The 16,204-nt window shown below is 49.6% G+C and overlaps 1 protein-coding gene across 1 annotated transcript; it reads left to right on the top strand.

Annotated features, from left to right (window-relative positions):
- The first annotated feature begins 2,298 nt into the window (after positions 1–2,298).
- RILPL2 (Rab interacting lysosomal protein like 2) lies at positions 2,299–15,738 on the top strand. The gene is made up of 4 exons (XM_054712604.1): positions 2,299–2,974; positions 6,452–6,603; positions 12,257–12,370; positions 15,176–15,738. Exons 1-4 carry the CDS (start codon positions 2,645–2,647, stop codon positions 15,204–15,206), a joined length of 627 nt encoding a protein of 208 aa, XP_054568579.1. The 5' UTR covers positions 2,299–2,644; the 3' UTR covers positions 15,207–15,738.
- The last annotated feature ends 466 nt before the right edge of the window (positions 15,739–16,204 follow it).

Here is a 16,204-nt window from a genome sequence, read left to right as displayed (position 1 = left end):
TACACAGGTAAAACGTTGTGGAGCTGAGCCTGACTCATGTGGCTCAGTGGTTGAATGTCGACCTATGAACCAGGAAGTCACAGTTGGATTCCCGGGTTGTGGGCTCGATCCCTTTTTGGGGCACGCAGGAGGCAGCCGATCAGTGACTCTCTCATCATTGATGTTTCTCTCCCTCTCTGAACTCAATAAAAATAAGTATTTTTAAAAATTTTTGGTCAAGAGCATATAAGATGAAATTTATCATTTTTTTCAAATTGATTTTGAGAGCGAGAGAGAAACATCGGTTGCCTCCTACAGGCGCCACAGCTGGGGATCGAACCCACAATCAGGGTATGTGCCTTCACATCCACTTGTTCCACGTATTTTGTGAATTTATTGTTTGATTCCTGTATGTGCCCTGAGAAGGGATCACCCCTCCAACCTTGGCCTATTGGAGGATGCTTGAACCAACTGAGCTCTCTGGCCAAGACTAGTATGATTTTTTTGAACTAGTCTTGCATCCCTGGAATAAACCCCTCTTGGTAATCTATAATAATAAAAGAGTAATATGCTAATTAGACTGGACGTCCTTCCAGATGAAGCTGGGGCTGCGAGGGAAGCCCGGGTCCGGTGCCAGAGGGAAGCTGGTGCCGGCAGCTGGGGGAAGGAAGGCCTATTCTTGCATGAATTTCATGCATCAGGCCTCTAGCAGTATATCACACTTTTGTTTTTTATCGTTTTTAAAAAATATATTTTATTAATTTTTCACAGAGAGAAAGGGATAGAGAGTTAGAAACATCGATGAGAGAGAAACATTGATCAGCCACCTCCTGCACACTCCCCACTGGGCATGTGCCCACAACCAAGGTACATGCCCTTGACCAGAATTGAACCTGGGACCCTTCAGTCTGCAGGCCAATGCTCCATCCACTGAGCCAAACCGGTTAGGGCCAGTGGTCGGCAAACTCATTAGTCAACAGAGCCAAATATCAACAGTACAACGATTGAAATTTCTTTTGAGAGCCACATTTTTTAAACTTAAACTTCTAACGCCACTTCTTCCAAATAGACTCACCCAGGCCATGGTATTTTGTGGAAGAGCCACACTCAAGGAGCCAAAGAGCCGCATGTGGCTCGCGAGCCGCAGTTTGCCGACCACGGGGTTAGGGCATGTTGAGTTAATTTTTGTGTATGGTGTAAGATATGGACCCAACTTCATACTTTTGCATGTGGGTATCCGATTTTCCCAACACCATTTGTTGAAAAGACTGTCCTTTCCCCAGTGAATGGCCTTGGCACCTTTGTTGAAAACCATTTGACTGTGTATGTTAGGTTTTATTTCCGGGCTCCCTATTCCTTCATCGCTTTTATGGCTGAACACTATTCCATTGTGCGGCTATACCATTTTTATTTATATTTTATCTCGGTGTTTAATCACTGGGCATTGTAACATCTGAGCCCTTGCCTAGGATCCTCCCTTGGATCATCAGAACATCATGCCCTCTGGAAATAGTGTCTGTTTTGCTTGCTTACAAAGAAAGCTGGCAGTGTATTCCCGGGAAAGGCAAGCTCAGTTGCTGAGCTTTCTCCCTCTGTTACAAACCACTCAGCAAAACAGAAGTAATTCGTTTTGCAATCCCCACTGCTGATTGATCAGGAATACCCTCTACTAGTATATCTGGAGAATGTGCCCACCCCAACCCATGTGCCAAGTGCCCTTCCGGCACACAAGCTTCGTGTTTGTTTCTGGAAAGGAAGGAGAATACCAGCTGGCGTTTTTGAGCGCTTCCTAGGTGCTTTTTGTCACACGCATTATCTCATTATCTATCTGGTATATTCTTCGCAGCAACCCCTCCACTTCGGTACCGTTATTCACTGGGGAGGACATTGAGGCTCGGAGGAGTTAAGTAACTTGGCCAAGGCCACAACGCCGGTTGCCTGGAGGAGCCCAGGAATGGGCAAAGCGCACAGCGCAGGGATTCCTCGCTTTAACTGAGGGTCAGATGCCCCATCGGCCTGGGAGCTTCTCGTAACCCAGGCTCCCGGACGCACCGGCGCGCGGCCCCCAGCGACTGCCTTCTGTCTTGTCGCAGACTTCAGCAACTATCACAGAGACCCAGATCTCCCTCCAGGTGCAACGCCAGTTCAGAGGCTGGAAAGCCTGAGTGTAGAAAGGAAAAAGTTGGGTGCTTTTTTTACTCCCTCTCTCCGCCTGACGTCGGAAATTCCGCCCCCGTCTCCGTGGAAACTCGGCGTCCGTAGCCGCAGTCACCAGGGGCGGAGCTCCGAGCCGCAGCTCCTCCCCGAGTTTGCAACGGCTCCCAGGTGGGGAGCAGCCACTGCCACCCCGAATCCTCTCCGTTCCTCTTCTCGGCTGCCCTCCCTTCCCGTCGACGTTCGTTCCCCAAACCACATCCTGGAGGCGCTCTTCTGCCGGGTCCTCAGCCCGGAGGGCGCACCGGGCGTGGGGGCCTGAGAGCCGCGCGCTGCCTCCCGATCCTCTCGGCTCCCCCCTCGGCCGCGCTGATTGGCCGCTCCCGGGCCATTCCCTGCCGCGGGCAGGCGGGCTCCACGGCCCAGCGGAAAGTTTTCTGTGTCCGGAGGAAGTTGGACCTTGGGAGACTCGGAGACAGCAGCTCCCGAGGCCGCGGGGCTCCGCGCGGCCATGGAGGAGCCCCCTTTGCGAGAGGAGGAGGAGGAGGAGGAAGAGGAGGAGGACGAGGCTGGGCCCGAGGGGGCTCTGGGCAAGAGCCCCTTCCAGCTGACCGCCGAGGACGTGTATGACATGTCCTACGTGGTGGGCCGCGAGCTGATGGCGCTGGGCAGCGACCCCCGGGTGACACAGCTGCAGTTCAAAATCGTCCGCGTGCTGGAGATGCTGGAGACGCTGGTGAACGAGGGCAGCCTGGCGGCGGAGGAGCTGAGGATGGAGCGGGACAGCCTCCGGAAGGAGGTGGAGGGGCTGCGGAGAGAGGGCGCGGCGGCCAGCCCCGAGGTGAGTGCGGGAGGCAGGGGGCGCGTGGAGCAGTGCCCGCTGGCACGGAGGCCCCTTTCCTCTCTCTTTCTCTTTTAAAATATATTTTTAAAATTGATTTTAGAGAGGAACGGAGAGGGAGAGATAGAAACATCCATGATGAGAGCGAATCATTGATTGTCTGCCTTCTGCACGTCCCACGCAACCCGCTTTATGCCCTGACCAGGAATCGTGATTTCCTGGGTCATTAGTGGACGTTCAACCACTGAGCCACACTGGCCGGGCCCCTTTCCTCTCTTGAATATCAAAGCCCCTCCAAGCAGAGCACTGCGAGTATCCAGCCCTCAGATTGGAAACACTGCGATTGTAAACGTTTATGGAGCAGTTACTAGGTGCTGGGCCCTGTCCTGGGTAGTTCTAAATCAGTGGCCGCTAGCATTTTTTACCGTGACCTAGAGCAGTGGTTCTCACGCTTTAGCGGGCATCACCATCACCCGGGTGTTCTTTAAAACACAGACTGCAGGGCCCCAGCCCCAGAGTTTCTGATTCAGTAGGTCAGGACTGGGACCTGAGCATATGCATCTCAAACGAGCTTCCAGATAATGCTGATGCTATTGGTCCAGGCATCACACTGTGAGTGTCTTCGACCTAGATTAAGAAGTAAAGTTTGACTAAAGAGAAGTTAGTGTTTATGACCACAAAAAAGACCCGTGTGAGAATATTCAGAGTAGCTTTATTCATAATTGTGCCAAAACTGGAAAGAATCCAAATGCACCAGAGGAATGGGTGGGTTTTTAAATGGTGGTATATCCATGCAATGGAACACTACACAGCTCTGAAAAAGAACAGAGTGCTGATATACACAGCTGTGTGGATGACCCTCACAGGTGTTGCATTGAGAGACAGGAGCTCGGCACAAAAGACAGCCTACCATATGTGAGATTCAAGAACAGGCAGAATAATCTTTACTTATAGAAGACAGATTGGTGCTAACCTAACCCCAGGGAGGGGACAGCAAGAGAGAGTAGGAAGGAAATGTACTGTGGGTATATACATATGGCAAAGGTCATCAAGCCATAAACTCAAGAGTAGTATGTTTTACTGTATCTATGTTATACCTCCATTTTACAAGATTACATTTCAAGAAGCTATTTACCCAACTCAACATGATGCACAGTCATATTTCCTACTTTATGAGTTTTTAAATTCTTGTTGCAACTCACTAAGTTAATATCATACTCAGTACAGGGTCTTCAGCCACAGTTTTAAAAATAAGATCTGCCCTAAGTGGGCTCTCTCACTTAATCTTTATACTATACTAGAGGCCCGGTGCACGACATTTGTGCACTGTGGGGAGTCCCTCAGCTTGGCCTGTGCCCTCTCGCAGTCCGGGAACCCTCGGAGGAATGTCCAACTGACGGCTTAGGCCCGCTCCCCATGCCTAAGCTGGCAGTTGGACATCTTTAGCGCTGCTGTGGAGGCGGGAGAAGCTCCTGCCACTGCCGCTGCGCTCGCCAGCCGTGAGCCTGACTTCTTGCTGGGTAGCGCTCACCACCAGGGGACAGCTCCTGTGTTGAGGGTCTGCCCACTGGTGGTCAGTGCATGTCATAACGACCGGTCATTCCACTGTTCAGTCAATTTGCATATTAGCCTTTTATTATATAGGATTATACCCATTTTACAGAAATGGAGGCATAGAACAGGCAAATAATTTACTAAGGACTTGGAGCAAGTAGGAGGTGGAGGCAGGGTCTGAGCTCAGAGATGCTGGTTTTAACCACACCATACTGAAATGGTCCTTGGACCTTATGCTGTACCAACATGTGTTGAGTGACTGCACTGTGTGGGCTCTGGGGACATGGAAGTAAATCAGACAAGGGCCCTGCATTCTGGAGGCTCACAGCTCGTGGGAGGGGTAAGACACACATTCCTCCAGAACTCGGATCCAAGATCACAGACTGAGGAGCGAGTCCTGGAAGCCCAACGGCCAGGTCGCTGAAATTCCCGGGGAAGAGTGAAGGTTTCTGGTAGCTCTCCTGCCACACTCGAATTTCACCTCCTCCTTAGTCACAGGGGCAATGACATTTGCAGATAAGGCTCTAATATATATATATATATATATATATATATATATATATATAAATATATATATATATATATTGTTAATCCTCACCTGAAGATATTTTTCCATTGATTTTTAGGGAGAGTAGGAGAGAGAGGGAAAGACAGAGAGAAACATCGATGTGAGAGAAGTACATCGATTGGTTGCTTCCTGCACGAGCCCCGAACAGGGCCTGGGCTGGGGAGGAGCCTGCAACCAAGGTACGTGCCCTTGGCCGGAATCGAACCCAGGACCCTTTGGTCTGCAGGCCTTCGCTCTATCCACTGAGCCAGTCTGGCTAGGGCAAGGCTCTACTTTTGTATCATCATAGGAGGTGGTTGAATATCATGATGAGCAGCCTGGCTTTTGGGGCTCGAGAGCAGTTCAGTGATTCACCCAGCATCACAGCTCACGCCCTGTGCCCTCCTCCCATCACCTCCAATTCCAGGCACAAGGACACGGAGGAGGCCCCACCAGGGACCGTGAACAGTGTGACTCCCCAGGGGGCACAGTGGACAGGCTTCATCAGCCAGCAGTTGAGACGGCACATTTTCCTCCCAAACCACAGTCTTCAGGACGGGGGGTGGGGAAAAGGCAGAGAGAATGAATGTTTAGTTCCATTAGACAGTTCATACAAATAGGCCTTCTTTTTATTTATTCTTCTAAATTATTATTTTAACTGTGATCATGTACACATAAAACTCACCGCTTTAACCATTTTAAAAATCAGTAGCACTAAGTACATTCACATGGTTGTGCAACCATCACACCATCCTCTCCACAACTCTTCATCTTGCAAAACTGAAACTCTGTGTCCATGAAACAGCAACTCCCCGTTTCTCCCTCCCCCCAGCCTTTGGTAACTTCCGTTCTACTTTCTATCTCTATGAATTTGCCTATTTTAGGTACTTCCTGTAAGTAGACTCATATAATATTTGTCCTTTTGTGACTGGCTTCTTTCACTTAGCATAATGTCTTTAAGGTTCATCCATGTGTCACCATTTCCTTCCTGTTTTTTAAATCTTCACTGGATGACATACTGAGAGAGAGAGAGAGAGAGAGAGAGAGAAACATGGGTGTGAGATTGGTTGCTTCCCATATGCGCCCTGACCTGGGCCACGGTGCAAGCCTGCAACCAAGGGACATGCCTTTGACGGGAATCAAACCCGGGACCCTTTAGTCCACGGGCCGACGCTCTATCCACTGAGCCAAAGGAGCCCTGGCACTTTTCTTGGAGAATGGTGCCTTTGCTTCTTTACCACCAGCCAAACACTCCCAACAGGCCACACCCCCTCTCGTTAGGGCCCCTGGAAGTATCCAAACCAGAGAACATTGCTTTCTGGGGTGGACAGCCCATCCTCCTGAGGGAAGCTGCATCAGTGACATCTTTTCTCCAGGGGAGCCTGGGACCAGACAAGATGGTGGTTGACCTGACCGACCCCAACCGGCCGCGCTTCACTCTGCAGGAGCTGAGGGACGTGCTGCAGGAGCGCAACAAGCTCAAGGCGCAGCTGCTGCTGGCGCAGGAGGAGCTGCAGTGCTACAAGAGGTGGGCTCTGCCGCCAGCGAGGGCGCCTTCTATGTCCCGTGTTTGTTCCTCTGGCCATTCAGCCGACTTATCCAAGCCCATGATGCCCGGCGGTGGGGGTGTAGCCGTGACCCAAACAGAGCAAGTGCATGCTCATCTAGGGAGACAGGCTGGCAGCAAGGAAGCCTGAAATAAGCACTCAGGATCCTGGTGTCAGTGCTCTAACGAAGATAAGACCAGGGGTGTGACAGAGACCAAGTGGGGGGAGGGACTTGTTTTATTTATTTATTTATTATTTTTAAAATACTTTTTTTATTGATTTGAGAGGAAGGGAGAGGGAGAGAGAGATAGAAACATTAATGATGAAAGAGAATTATTGGCTGCCTCCTGCACGTCCCACACTGGGGATCAAGCCCACAACCCAGGCATGTGTGCCATGACCTGGAATAGAACCGTGACCTCCTGGTTCATAGGTCAATACTCAACCACAGAGCCACTCCGGCGGGGCAGGGAGGGACTTGTTTTCGATTGGGTAGTTAGGGACAACCCCTTTGGGCTGAATGACAGGAAGCAGACAACCGTGTATAGATTCCGTGGGACCAGAATGGAGAGAGGAGTTCAGAGAAGTTCAAAGACTGGAGGTGGGAACCAGCGTGGCCAGTTAAAGAGACCCAGCAGGGCGGAACCTGAACCGCAGGGGAGGGTGGTCCAGAAGAGACGGGAGAGTGGTGCCTTGTCTGCCTTAGGCAAGAGCTCCGATTTTATTGTAAGTAGGGAAGGTTTAATCGAGGGAATGACGAGATCTGATGTTTTAAAGGATCAATGTGGTGATTTTGATAACTGAACTATTTGGTTATGAGAGGATATCATTGTCCTTTGGAAATAGACACTGAATTCTTTAGGAATAAACGAGTAAGATGTCTCCAACTTACTCTCAAGTGGTTCAGAAAGAAGGTAGATGCATGAAGGATGGGGTGGGTGGGTGGATGAAAAGATAAGACAAAATAAGATTAAAAAGTAAGATAAGATGGTATAAACATAAATAATCGGGGGATTTGAGATAAACTATTTGGGAAGTCTTTTTTACTAATCTTACAACTTTTCTGTAAGTTTGAAATTATATAAAAATAAAAACTTCTAAAAGATCACAATATGGGGGGGTCAATCGGGAAAAAAGAGACATATGTAAAACTTTAGACAATAAAAAAAAAAAAAAGATCACACCCTGGCCGATTTGGCTCAGTGGATGGAGCGTTGGCCTGCGAACTGAGGGGTTCCAGGTTCGATTCTGGCCAAGGGCACATGCCCAGGTTGCGGGCTCGATCCCCAGTGGGAGGCGTGAAGGAGGCAGCCGATCAATGATTCTTTCTCATCATTGATGTTTCTATCTCTCTCTCCCTCTTCCTTCCTCTCTGAAATCAATAAAGAAGTAAAGGGGGGAAAAAGATCACAGTAATATGTGAACGGAGGGACTATAGGACAAGGGAAAGAGGAATTAAGGAAATGATTGACGTATCAGGGTTGGACTTTGCTATATCTACCTGAGCCTCTGTTCCCCTAAATCAGTGGTTCTCAACCTTTCTGATGCCGCGACCCTTTAATTCAGTTCCTTATGTTGTGGTGACCCCCCAACCATAAAATTATTTTCGTTGCTATTTCATAACTGTAATTTTGCTACTGTTATGAATCGTAATGTAAATATCTGTGTTTTCCGATGGTCTTAGGCGACCCTGCTCGCGACCCACAGGTTGAGAACCGCTGCTGAAGAGCCTAAGACCATCGGAAAACAGATATTTACATTACGATTCATAACAGTAGCAACGAAAATAATTTTATGGTTGGGGGTCACCACAGCATGAGGAACTGTATTAAAGGGTCGCGGCATTAGAAAGGTTGAGAACCACTGCCCTAAATGTTGTCTTTCATGTTGGTGTTTCTTGAAAAGGGGGGGCGGGGCTGTGTGGTCGAAGAACTCTGGGAAACACTGAGTTAGTTACACAAGGTAGGTTTCTTTAGAGGCAGAAGAGGGTAAGAGCAAGCGACTAAAACCACGGAGCCAGCCTATGGTTAGCAGTGCTTGCCACGTGCCAGCACTCGGCTAAGTGTTTCCCAGGCATCACTTCATTTAGTGCTCCCTGCCAGCCTGTGCGGTCAGGTACCTGCCTGACGTCCACGGCTGGTGGTGGCAACAGTGGGGCGTGTCCTCGGGCAGCCTGAGCGCAGAGCCTGCACTTGTCACGATCAGGCCCCCTTTGGACCCTGCACGTGGGGAAGTCGGGGCAGATCCTGATTCCATACAAAGCCCGGAGTGATGTTACTCTTTCCGTTCCTCCCGCGGAGCATCATTACGACAGCAGTGGCAAAGCAGGAACGTTCTAGGAGGCCAAATCCGAAAGGGCTGAGTTCTGTCAACAGACGTTCCATTGTCTGCCTCCTGCCGAGGTTGGAGCCATGTTCACGGAAAGACCCGTCTTTGCCTCACTGGATAAGTATTTCAGACACAGGTGGTTAAAACCAGGAGCCGCTCGACTGGCAGCTTGTGAGTGAACAAAGCAACACCCTGTGTTGCCAGGGATGAATTCCCAGCCAACAGAGATGGGCACTTCCCGTCGGGTGCAGGCCGAGACACAGCGGGGTTCGGCTTGGTCTCGCGCTCTGTCCTGGAGAAACGAGCATGTCCACTGAGGTGTTCTCTGAGCAATGGCCTCTGGAGGCCCAAGCTCATACTAACGATCATTATATTTTTAAAATATATTTTTATTGATTTCAGAGAGGAAGGGAGAGGGAGAGAGATAGAAACATCAATGATGAGAGAGAATCATTGATCAGCTGTGTCCTGCATGTCCCCTACTGGGGATCGAGCTCACAATCAGGGCATGTGCCCTGATCCGGAATCAAACCCTGACCTCCTAGTCCTTAGGGCAGTGATGGGCAACCTTTTGAGCTTGGCGTGTCAAACTTCGCCAAAAAACTGAGCATAACACGGGTAGTGTGTCACTTTGAGGAAAAAACATTATTTCGCAAATGTTTCATCCTCAGGAGCAGCAAATGTTTCATCCTCGGCATGTGGCCGCCTCAGCGGCCGCGTGTCATCAGAAATGGCTACGCGTGTCAGTGCTGACATGTGTGTCATAGGTTCGCCATCACTGCCTTAGGGTGACGATCAACCATGAGCCATGCTGGCCAGGCCTAAAGATCATTTTAGATTGAAGGCAGCTATGGTAGGCTATTTCCATAGCGGGCCACAACTGTTGTCCCCATCCTGCATGCTTTTTTTGTTGTTGTTGTTCATTTTTTTATTAAGGAATTATATATGTACATATCTTACCATTGCCCCCCCCCCCCCCCGCATGCTTTTTGCAAGGAGACTTTTCCTCTCCTCTCATCAAGCGGTAGAGACTTCCCTCCCCTTGAATCAGGGCGGCCCTATGATTTGCTTTGATCAATGGAACGTGCCATTTGGCTTCCTGGCTTAAGGATCTAAGAGACCTCCAGGCTTCCTTTGCTCTTGGAATGCTCTCTTGAGACTGCCATGTTGTGAAGAAGCTCAAGGCAGTCACAAAGAGAGGTCACATGAAGGAGAACCAACGTGTCCCAGCCCCCAGCTCATCCACCAATTCAGTGCAGCTGCTTGAGAGCCACCAGGCCAACCCTAAGCAGGTCAGCCATCCTGAGACTCATAAGCCACCTGCTGTAAATCTAAGTTTCCGGGTGTCAAATAACAATAGATAGTGGAAAAGGGGAATTTTTAGATGATGCCTCTTATGAAATATTAATATTATAATAAAAATATAATAATACTAGAGGCCCAGTGCATGAAATTTGTGCATGGGGGGGAGTCCCCTTAGCCCAGCCTGCACCCTCTCCAATCCGGACCCCTTGGAGGATGTCCGACTGCTGGTTTAGGCCCAATCCCGGGGATCAGGCCTAAACCGGCAGTCGGACAGACATCCCTCTCACAATTCTGGACCAGTGGCTCCTAATCGCTCATCTGCCTGCCTGATCGCCCCAACTGCCCCCCCCCCTTGCCAGCCTGATCGCCCCTCACTGCCTCTGCATGCCGGCCTGGTCGCCCTTAACTGCCCCCTGCTGCCAGCCAGGTTGCCCCTAACTGCCCCCTCCCTGCCAGCCTGGTCACTCCTAACTGCCCCTTCCCCCCCGCAGGCCTGGTCACCCCTTACTGCCCCCCTGCTGACCTAGTCACCCCCAACTGCCCCCCTGGTGGCCTGGTCGCCCCCAACAGCCCCCCCCCCTGCTGGTCTGGTCACCCTTCACAGCCCCCTCCGCTGGCCTGGTCGCCCCACGCAGCCTGCTGTTCAGTCGTTTGGTCATCCCTCACTAACCCCCCTTCCTGCCTGGTCGCCCCACGCAGCCTGCTGTTCAGTCATTTGGTCATCCCTCACTAACCCCCCTGCCAGCCTGGTCATAAGCAACCATCTTGTAAGGGTGTGAGAGTTAACTGGCATATTACCTCTTTATTATATAGGATTATAGTAACTAATAAGAGTCCACTCTTTGCAACTGAGAGAGAAGGGTGGGTTCTGCTTTCTGAAGTTCGTATGTAAAGGGGTGTTTCGGTCAGCTCAGGCTGCCGTAACAAAATATCCTAGACTGGGGCTTCAACAATAGAAGTGTCTTTTCTCACGGTTCTGGTGGCTACGAGTCCCAGATCCAGGTGCCAGTATGGTTGGTGCTGACATTTCCTGACTCCTAGGCAACTTCCTTCTGGCTGTGTCCTCACAGAGGGAGAGAGAGAGAGAGAGAGAGAGAGAGAGAGAGAGAGAGAGAGAGAGAGCGCGCACACGCGCAAGCCCTCTGGTGTCTCTTCTCACAATTGATTGGCCCACGTAGCTGGGAAGGATCCTGGAATTGCTCTCAGAAATAAAGAAAAACTGTAACGAAGGCCTCCGGGGTAGGCACCAGGGACTCGGTGCCTCGTTCTCTCCTCTTTGCTTCTCTTTGTTTGTCCTCATTATCTTGCGTTACGGACAGTCCTTCTCTGAATCTTAGGAAGCATGACTGCTGGCAGAACAGCCTTCTTCCAGCTTCTGTCCATCAAGTCCAGGGGAATGCTCTGGCCCTCCTGGGATCACCTGACCTCCGTATCTTGTCAATCACTAGCAATCTAGCTCTATATCATCATCCGACTCACTATATATATTTTTTATTTTACTTATTTTTTTTTACTGACCATTCCCTTCCCCACTGGAATGTAACCTGCATGAGAGAATATATTTTCTGTTTTGTTTGTTGCTGTATCTACAGCACCATGGCACAGTACGTCGCTTAATAAATATTGGTTGAATGAGTGCCATGTATTATTGTCTCACTTAATCCCTCAATCCTAGGAGGTAGGCACTTCTGTTATCCTCATTTTACCATTTAGGAAACCAAGGCCTAAGTTAAAGAATTTACACATGGTCACCTTCCTACCAAGTGGAGAAGCTTGAACTGGTAGCCAATGTAATTAGACAAGAGAAGGAAAGAAGAGGTTTCAGCATTGGAAACGTGGAGAGAAGAGTCCCATTATCTGGGTCAGAATCTTTCTGACTCCAGAGCTTTCCGTGCTGAAATTATTAATATAATAATAATGATTAAGGCTCTTCACTTTCAGAACCGCACCAGTAAGAGGTCCTCAATAAAACAACCCACTTGTCTGCCCCCCTTTTTCCAGTGGCCTGATTCCAGCAAGGGAAGGCCCAGAAGGAAGAAGAGGAAAGGACGCTGTGGTTGCCAGGGCCAGCAACGCCGGCAGAAACAAGGAGGAGAAGACCATCATAAGGAAGCTGTGAGTCACCTCGCTGCCCGCTGCTGCCACTGAATCAGTGGGGAACGGAGTGGGGGCGGAGGGAGGCTGGCCAGCGACCCCGGGTGGGGAGGTCCTACTCTCCCAGTGGTAGTGCCGCAGCCAATAAGAAAACTCAGTTCCAGCCCTGGCCAGTGTTTCTCAGTGGTTAGAGTGTCAGCCTGAGGACCAAAGGATCTCAGGTTCTATTCTTGGTCAAGGGCACGTATCTGGGTGCATCCCTGACCCTTCTTGGGGTGTGTGCGGGAGGCAACCAATTGATGCTTCTCTCTCTCTTCCCTTCTTCTCTCTAAAATCAATAAATAAAATTTAAAAATATATATGAGCCCTCGAAATCTGATATATATTTTGCACTTGCAGCACATTTCAGTAAGACCAGCCATGTGTCAAGGGCTCAAAAGCAACGTGGCCACCATATCGGGTATCAGGGCTTTAGCCAGTACATGATAAGATCCTTTGTCTTTGACGAAGAACTGAGTTCAAATGATTTAAATTTTTTTAAAAATATATTTTATTAATTTTTTACAGAGAGGAAGGGAGAGGAATAGAGAGTTAGAAACGTCGATGAGAGAGAAACATCGATCAGCTGTCTCCTGCACACCCCCCACTGGGGATGTGCCCGCAACCAAGGCACATGCCCTTGACCAGAATCGAACCTGGGACCCTTGAGTCCACAGGCCAACGCTCTATCCACTGAGCCAGACCGGTCAGGGCTAAATTTTTTTCAATCATGATACAGTGATGGGCAACCTTTTGAGCTTGGTGTGTCAAACTTCACCAAAAAACTGAGCATAACTCGGGTATTGTGTCACTTTGAGGAAAAAACATTATTTCGCAAATGTTTCATCCTCAGGAGCAGCAAATATTTCATCCTTGGCATGCGGCCACCTCAGCGGCTCCGTGTCATCAGAAATGCCTACGCGTGTCAGTGCTGACACGCGTCATAGGTTCGCCATCACTGTAAAATACACATAACAAAATGTATGATTTTAACTATTTGTAAGTGTACAGTTTAGTCGTAGTAAGTACATTTACATTGTTGTGCAACCATCACCATTATCCATTCCCAGAATTTTTTCATCATCCCATCTTGAAATTCTGGGCTCATTAAACACTAACTTATCAATTCATCCTTCTTCCAGCCCCTGGCAACCACCATTCTACTTTCTTTTTCTTTTTAAAAATGTTTTGATTGATTTTGAGAGAGAGGAATGGAAAGGATAGATAGAAACATCAATGAGAGAGGAACATCATTGATCGGCTGCCTCCTGCACAGCCTCTACTGGGGATGGAGCTCCAACCCGGGCATGGCCCTGACTGTGGATCAATCAGCTACCTCTTGGTTCCTGGGTCGACGCTCAACCACTGAGCAATACTGGCTGGCTATTCTACTTTCTGACCTTATGAATATAACTACTCTAGGCACCTCATCTAAGTGGAATCACACAGTATTTGGATTTTTGTCTTCGTTCAGTGCATAGAGCCGATGGGGAGCCATGGAAGGGCTGAAGCCGGGGGAAGACAGCTCTACATAGTGACAGAGACATTTGGTTGCTACGCATGGATTGTAGGGGGCGGCAGGGAGGCTGTTGAGGTCTGGACTGGGGGTGGCAGTGGGGGAGATGAATGTGGTGGGGTTAGGGACATATTTGGGGCACGATGACTAAGATGTAGCAGATGGGGGGGAGGCGCGAGGGAGGACTTGAGAACAACTCCCAGGTTCCTGGCTCGAATGACTGGGCAGGGATGATGTCACTTCCTGAGAGAGGGCACTGGGACGGGGGAGGGGAGGATGGCAGAGCCCTAGGGCCTGGATCCAAACCAGCTCAGGGCTCACACCAGCCATTGCTGCCAGGGCTGCCAGCAGCACTCAGGGAGTTCTTCTTTGATAAGAAGCAAGAGCCTAGATCCCATCCTGACCTCTCAGCCTCCCACCCCCCTGCCACCCCCAACCCCGGCGATCTTTGCTTCGTCCTCATAACTGGAAATAGCGCCGAGATTGTACTTTCCCGGCAACCCCAGACATCATTGTTCCTTTTCCAAACTTTGCAGGAAAACACTTGAAAGTTTGGTATTCAGATAGCTTTGTGTGTTTTATGTCTTATCCAAGAATTCACATGCTAATCTCTATTTTTTGCAAAGGTCCGTTTTACAGTTGTAGGTAGCATTGAGACGCTAATGCTTCCTCTGCAATAAAACCACCTAAAATTAAAAAAAAAAAAAAAGGTGGCAGAGTCCATCTGTTAGTATAGCGCAGCGGTTAGTGGGCCCTGGGCTCACAACTTTCTGCATGACCTTGGGCCTGTGACTGGACCTCCTAGAGCCTCAGTTTGCTCATCTATAAAATGGGGATGACCTAGCTGCTTTGGCTCAGTGGATAGAGCATTGGCCTGCAGACTGAAGGGTCCCGGGTTTGATTCCAGTCAAGGGCACATGCCCAGGTTGCGGGCTCGATCCCCAGTAGGGAACGTGCAGAGGCAGCCCATCACTGATTCTCTTCATTGATGTTTCTATCTCTGTCTCCCTCTCCCTTCTTCTCCGAAATCAATAAAAATATATTTTAAAATAAATAAATAAACATAAAATGGGGATATTGGTTGTGCTGACCTCCTCAAGTTGTTATGAGTGTGAAACGAGCCGATGGATGAAAAGCCCCCAGTCAGAGCCTGTTCATCATGAGCCCCGAGTACAGGTTTGAGTCCGAGGCCCGCTTCGGGAGGTTCCGCAGCGGGTCCTATGCCCTGCCTTGTTTGTCTGTCCCCCTGACCCCTCTCTCTCTCCGCCCAGGTTCTTCTTCCGATCTGGGAAGCAGACATAGAGCTAAGGCGGCGGTTCCGAGATTCTAGAGGACAACCCACCAGGAAGACTCCCCAGTCTGCTCAGTGCCACACTGACCCACTGCACTCGCTCGCGTTTCCCCTCAACGCAGTCCAAGGAGCGAGGAGGGTGCTTCTCTCTTATCACTGTCTCCCTGGCTGCAGAACTGGACACCCCCGAAGGCTTGGCCAGGGCAGGGCAAGTGGCACCCAGAAATCAAGAAAGCAGAAGGAAAAAAAAAAAAAACAGAAAATAAAAACACGAAAGCAGAAGGGAAGTGCAGGGGCCACCACCTGCCCACGTCAGCCGTGGAGGGATCTCCGGCTCTGCCTCTCTGGTCCCACACTTGACCTTGCTCTTCACTGTGTAGCAGCCCGAGCAGCCATGCGCCAGCCCAAAGGGAGAGGGGAGGAAGCCGGAAAGTGTGGTATCCACCTTCCGGGGACTTCACTGATATTTAGTGACTATCTGACTTTGCTAACATGACTTTCTTTACGAGGAGATTTTTGTATTAAAGTAAAATGACTTCCCTGCTTTAAGTATTTTAGAGTTGTCTCTTAGCTTGCGTGACCTTGTGTAAGGTACTCTCACCTTTCCGGGTCTCAGTTTCCACGTCTGTAAACTGTGTGTATATGGATATCTGGTGTATCTTTGGTGCATTGAATCTAAGTGATGTACCATTATTCTGTGTGTCGGCGTGAGAGAAAAAATGCTAGAAATTACAACATTGAGGCACTATTGATTTTAAGGCTCATTCTGATTAGAGATGTTAAATGTGAAAAAGACGTACATTTAGGAATTGACGAGATACAGGACATAGTGGGTGCCTGCACTTGGCAAAGAGATTAATGAGGCCGGGGAGCCTGTGTCCTTACAGGCCGCTGGCGCGCTGCTGCAGGGACCTTCTCTTCATTCCGTAACAAGTCCGGGGGACGGGGCTGGTACTACCCCTCCCCCCCACCCCATTTACAGAGCTGGAAACTGAGACCCGGAAAGGCT

This window comes from Eptesicus fuscus, chromosome 23, assembly GCF_027574615.1.
Source record: "Eptesicus fuscus isolate TK198812 chromosome 23, DD_ASM_mEF_20220401, whole genome shotgun sequence".
In the NCBI taxonomy this organism is placed as follows: Eukaryota; Metazoa; Chordata; class Mammalia; order Chiroptera; family Vespertilionidae; genus Eptesicus; species Eptesicus fuscus.
This window is presented reverse-complemented; position numbering and strand designations above follow the sequence as displayed.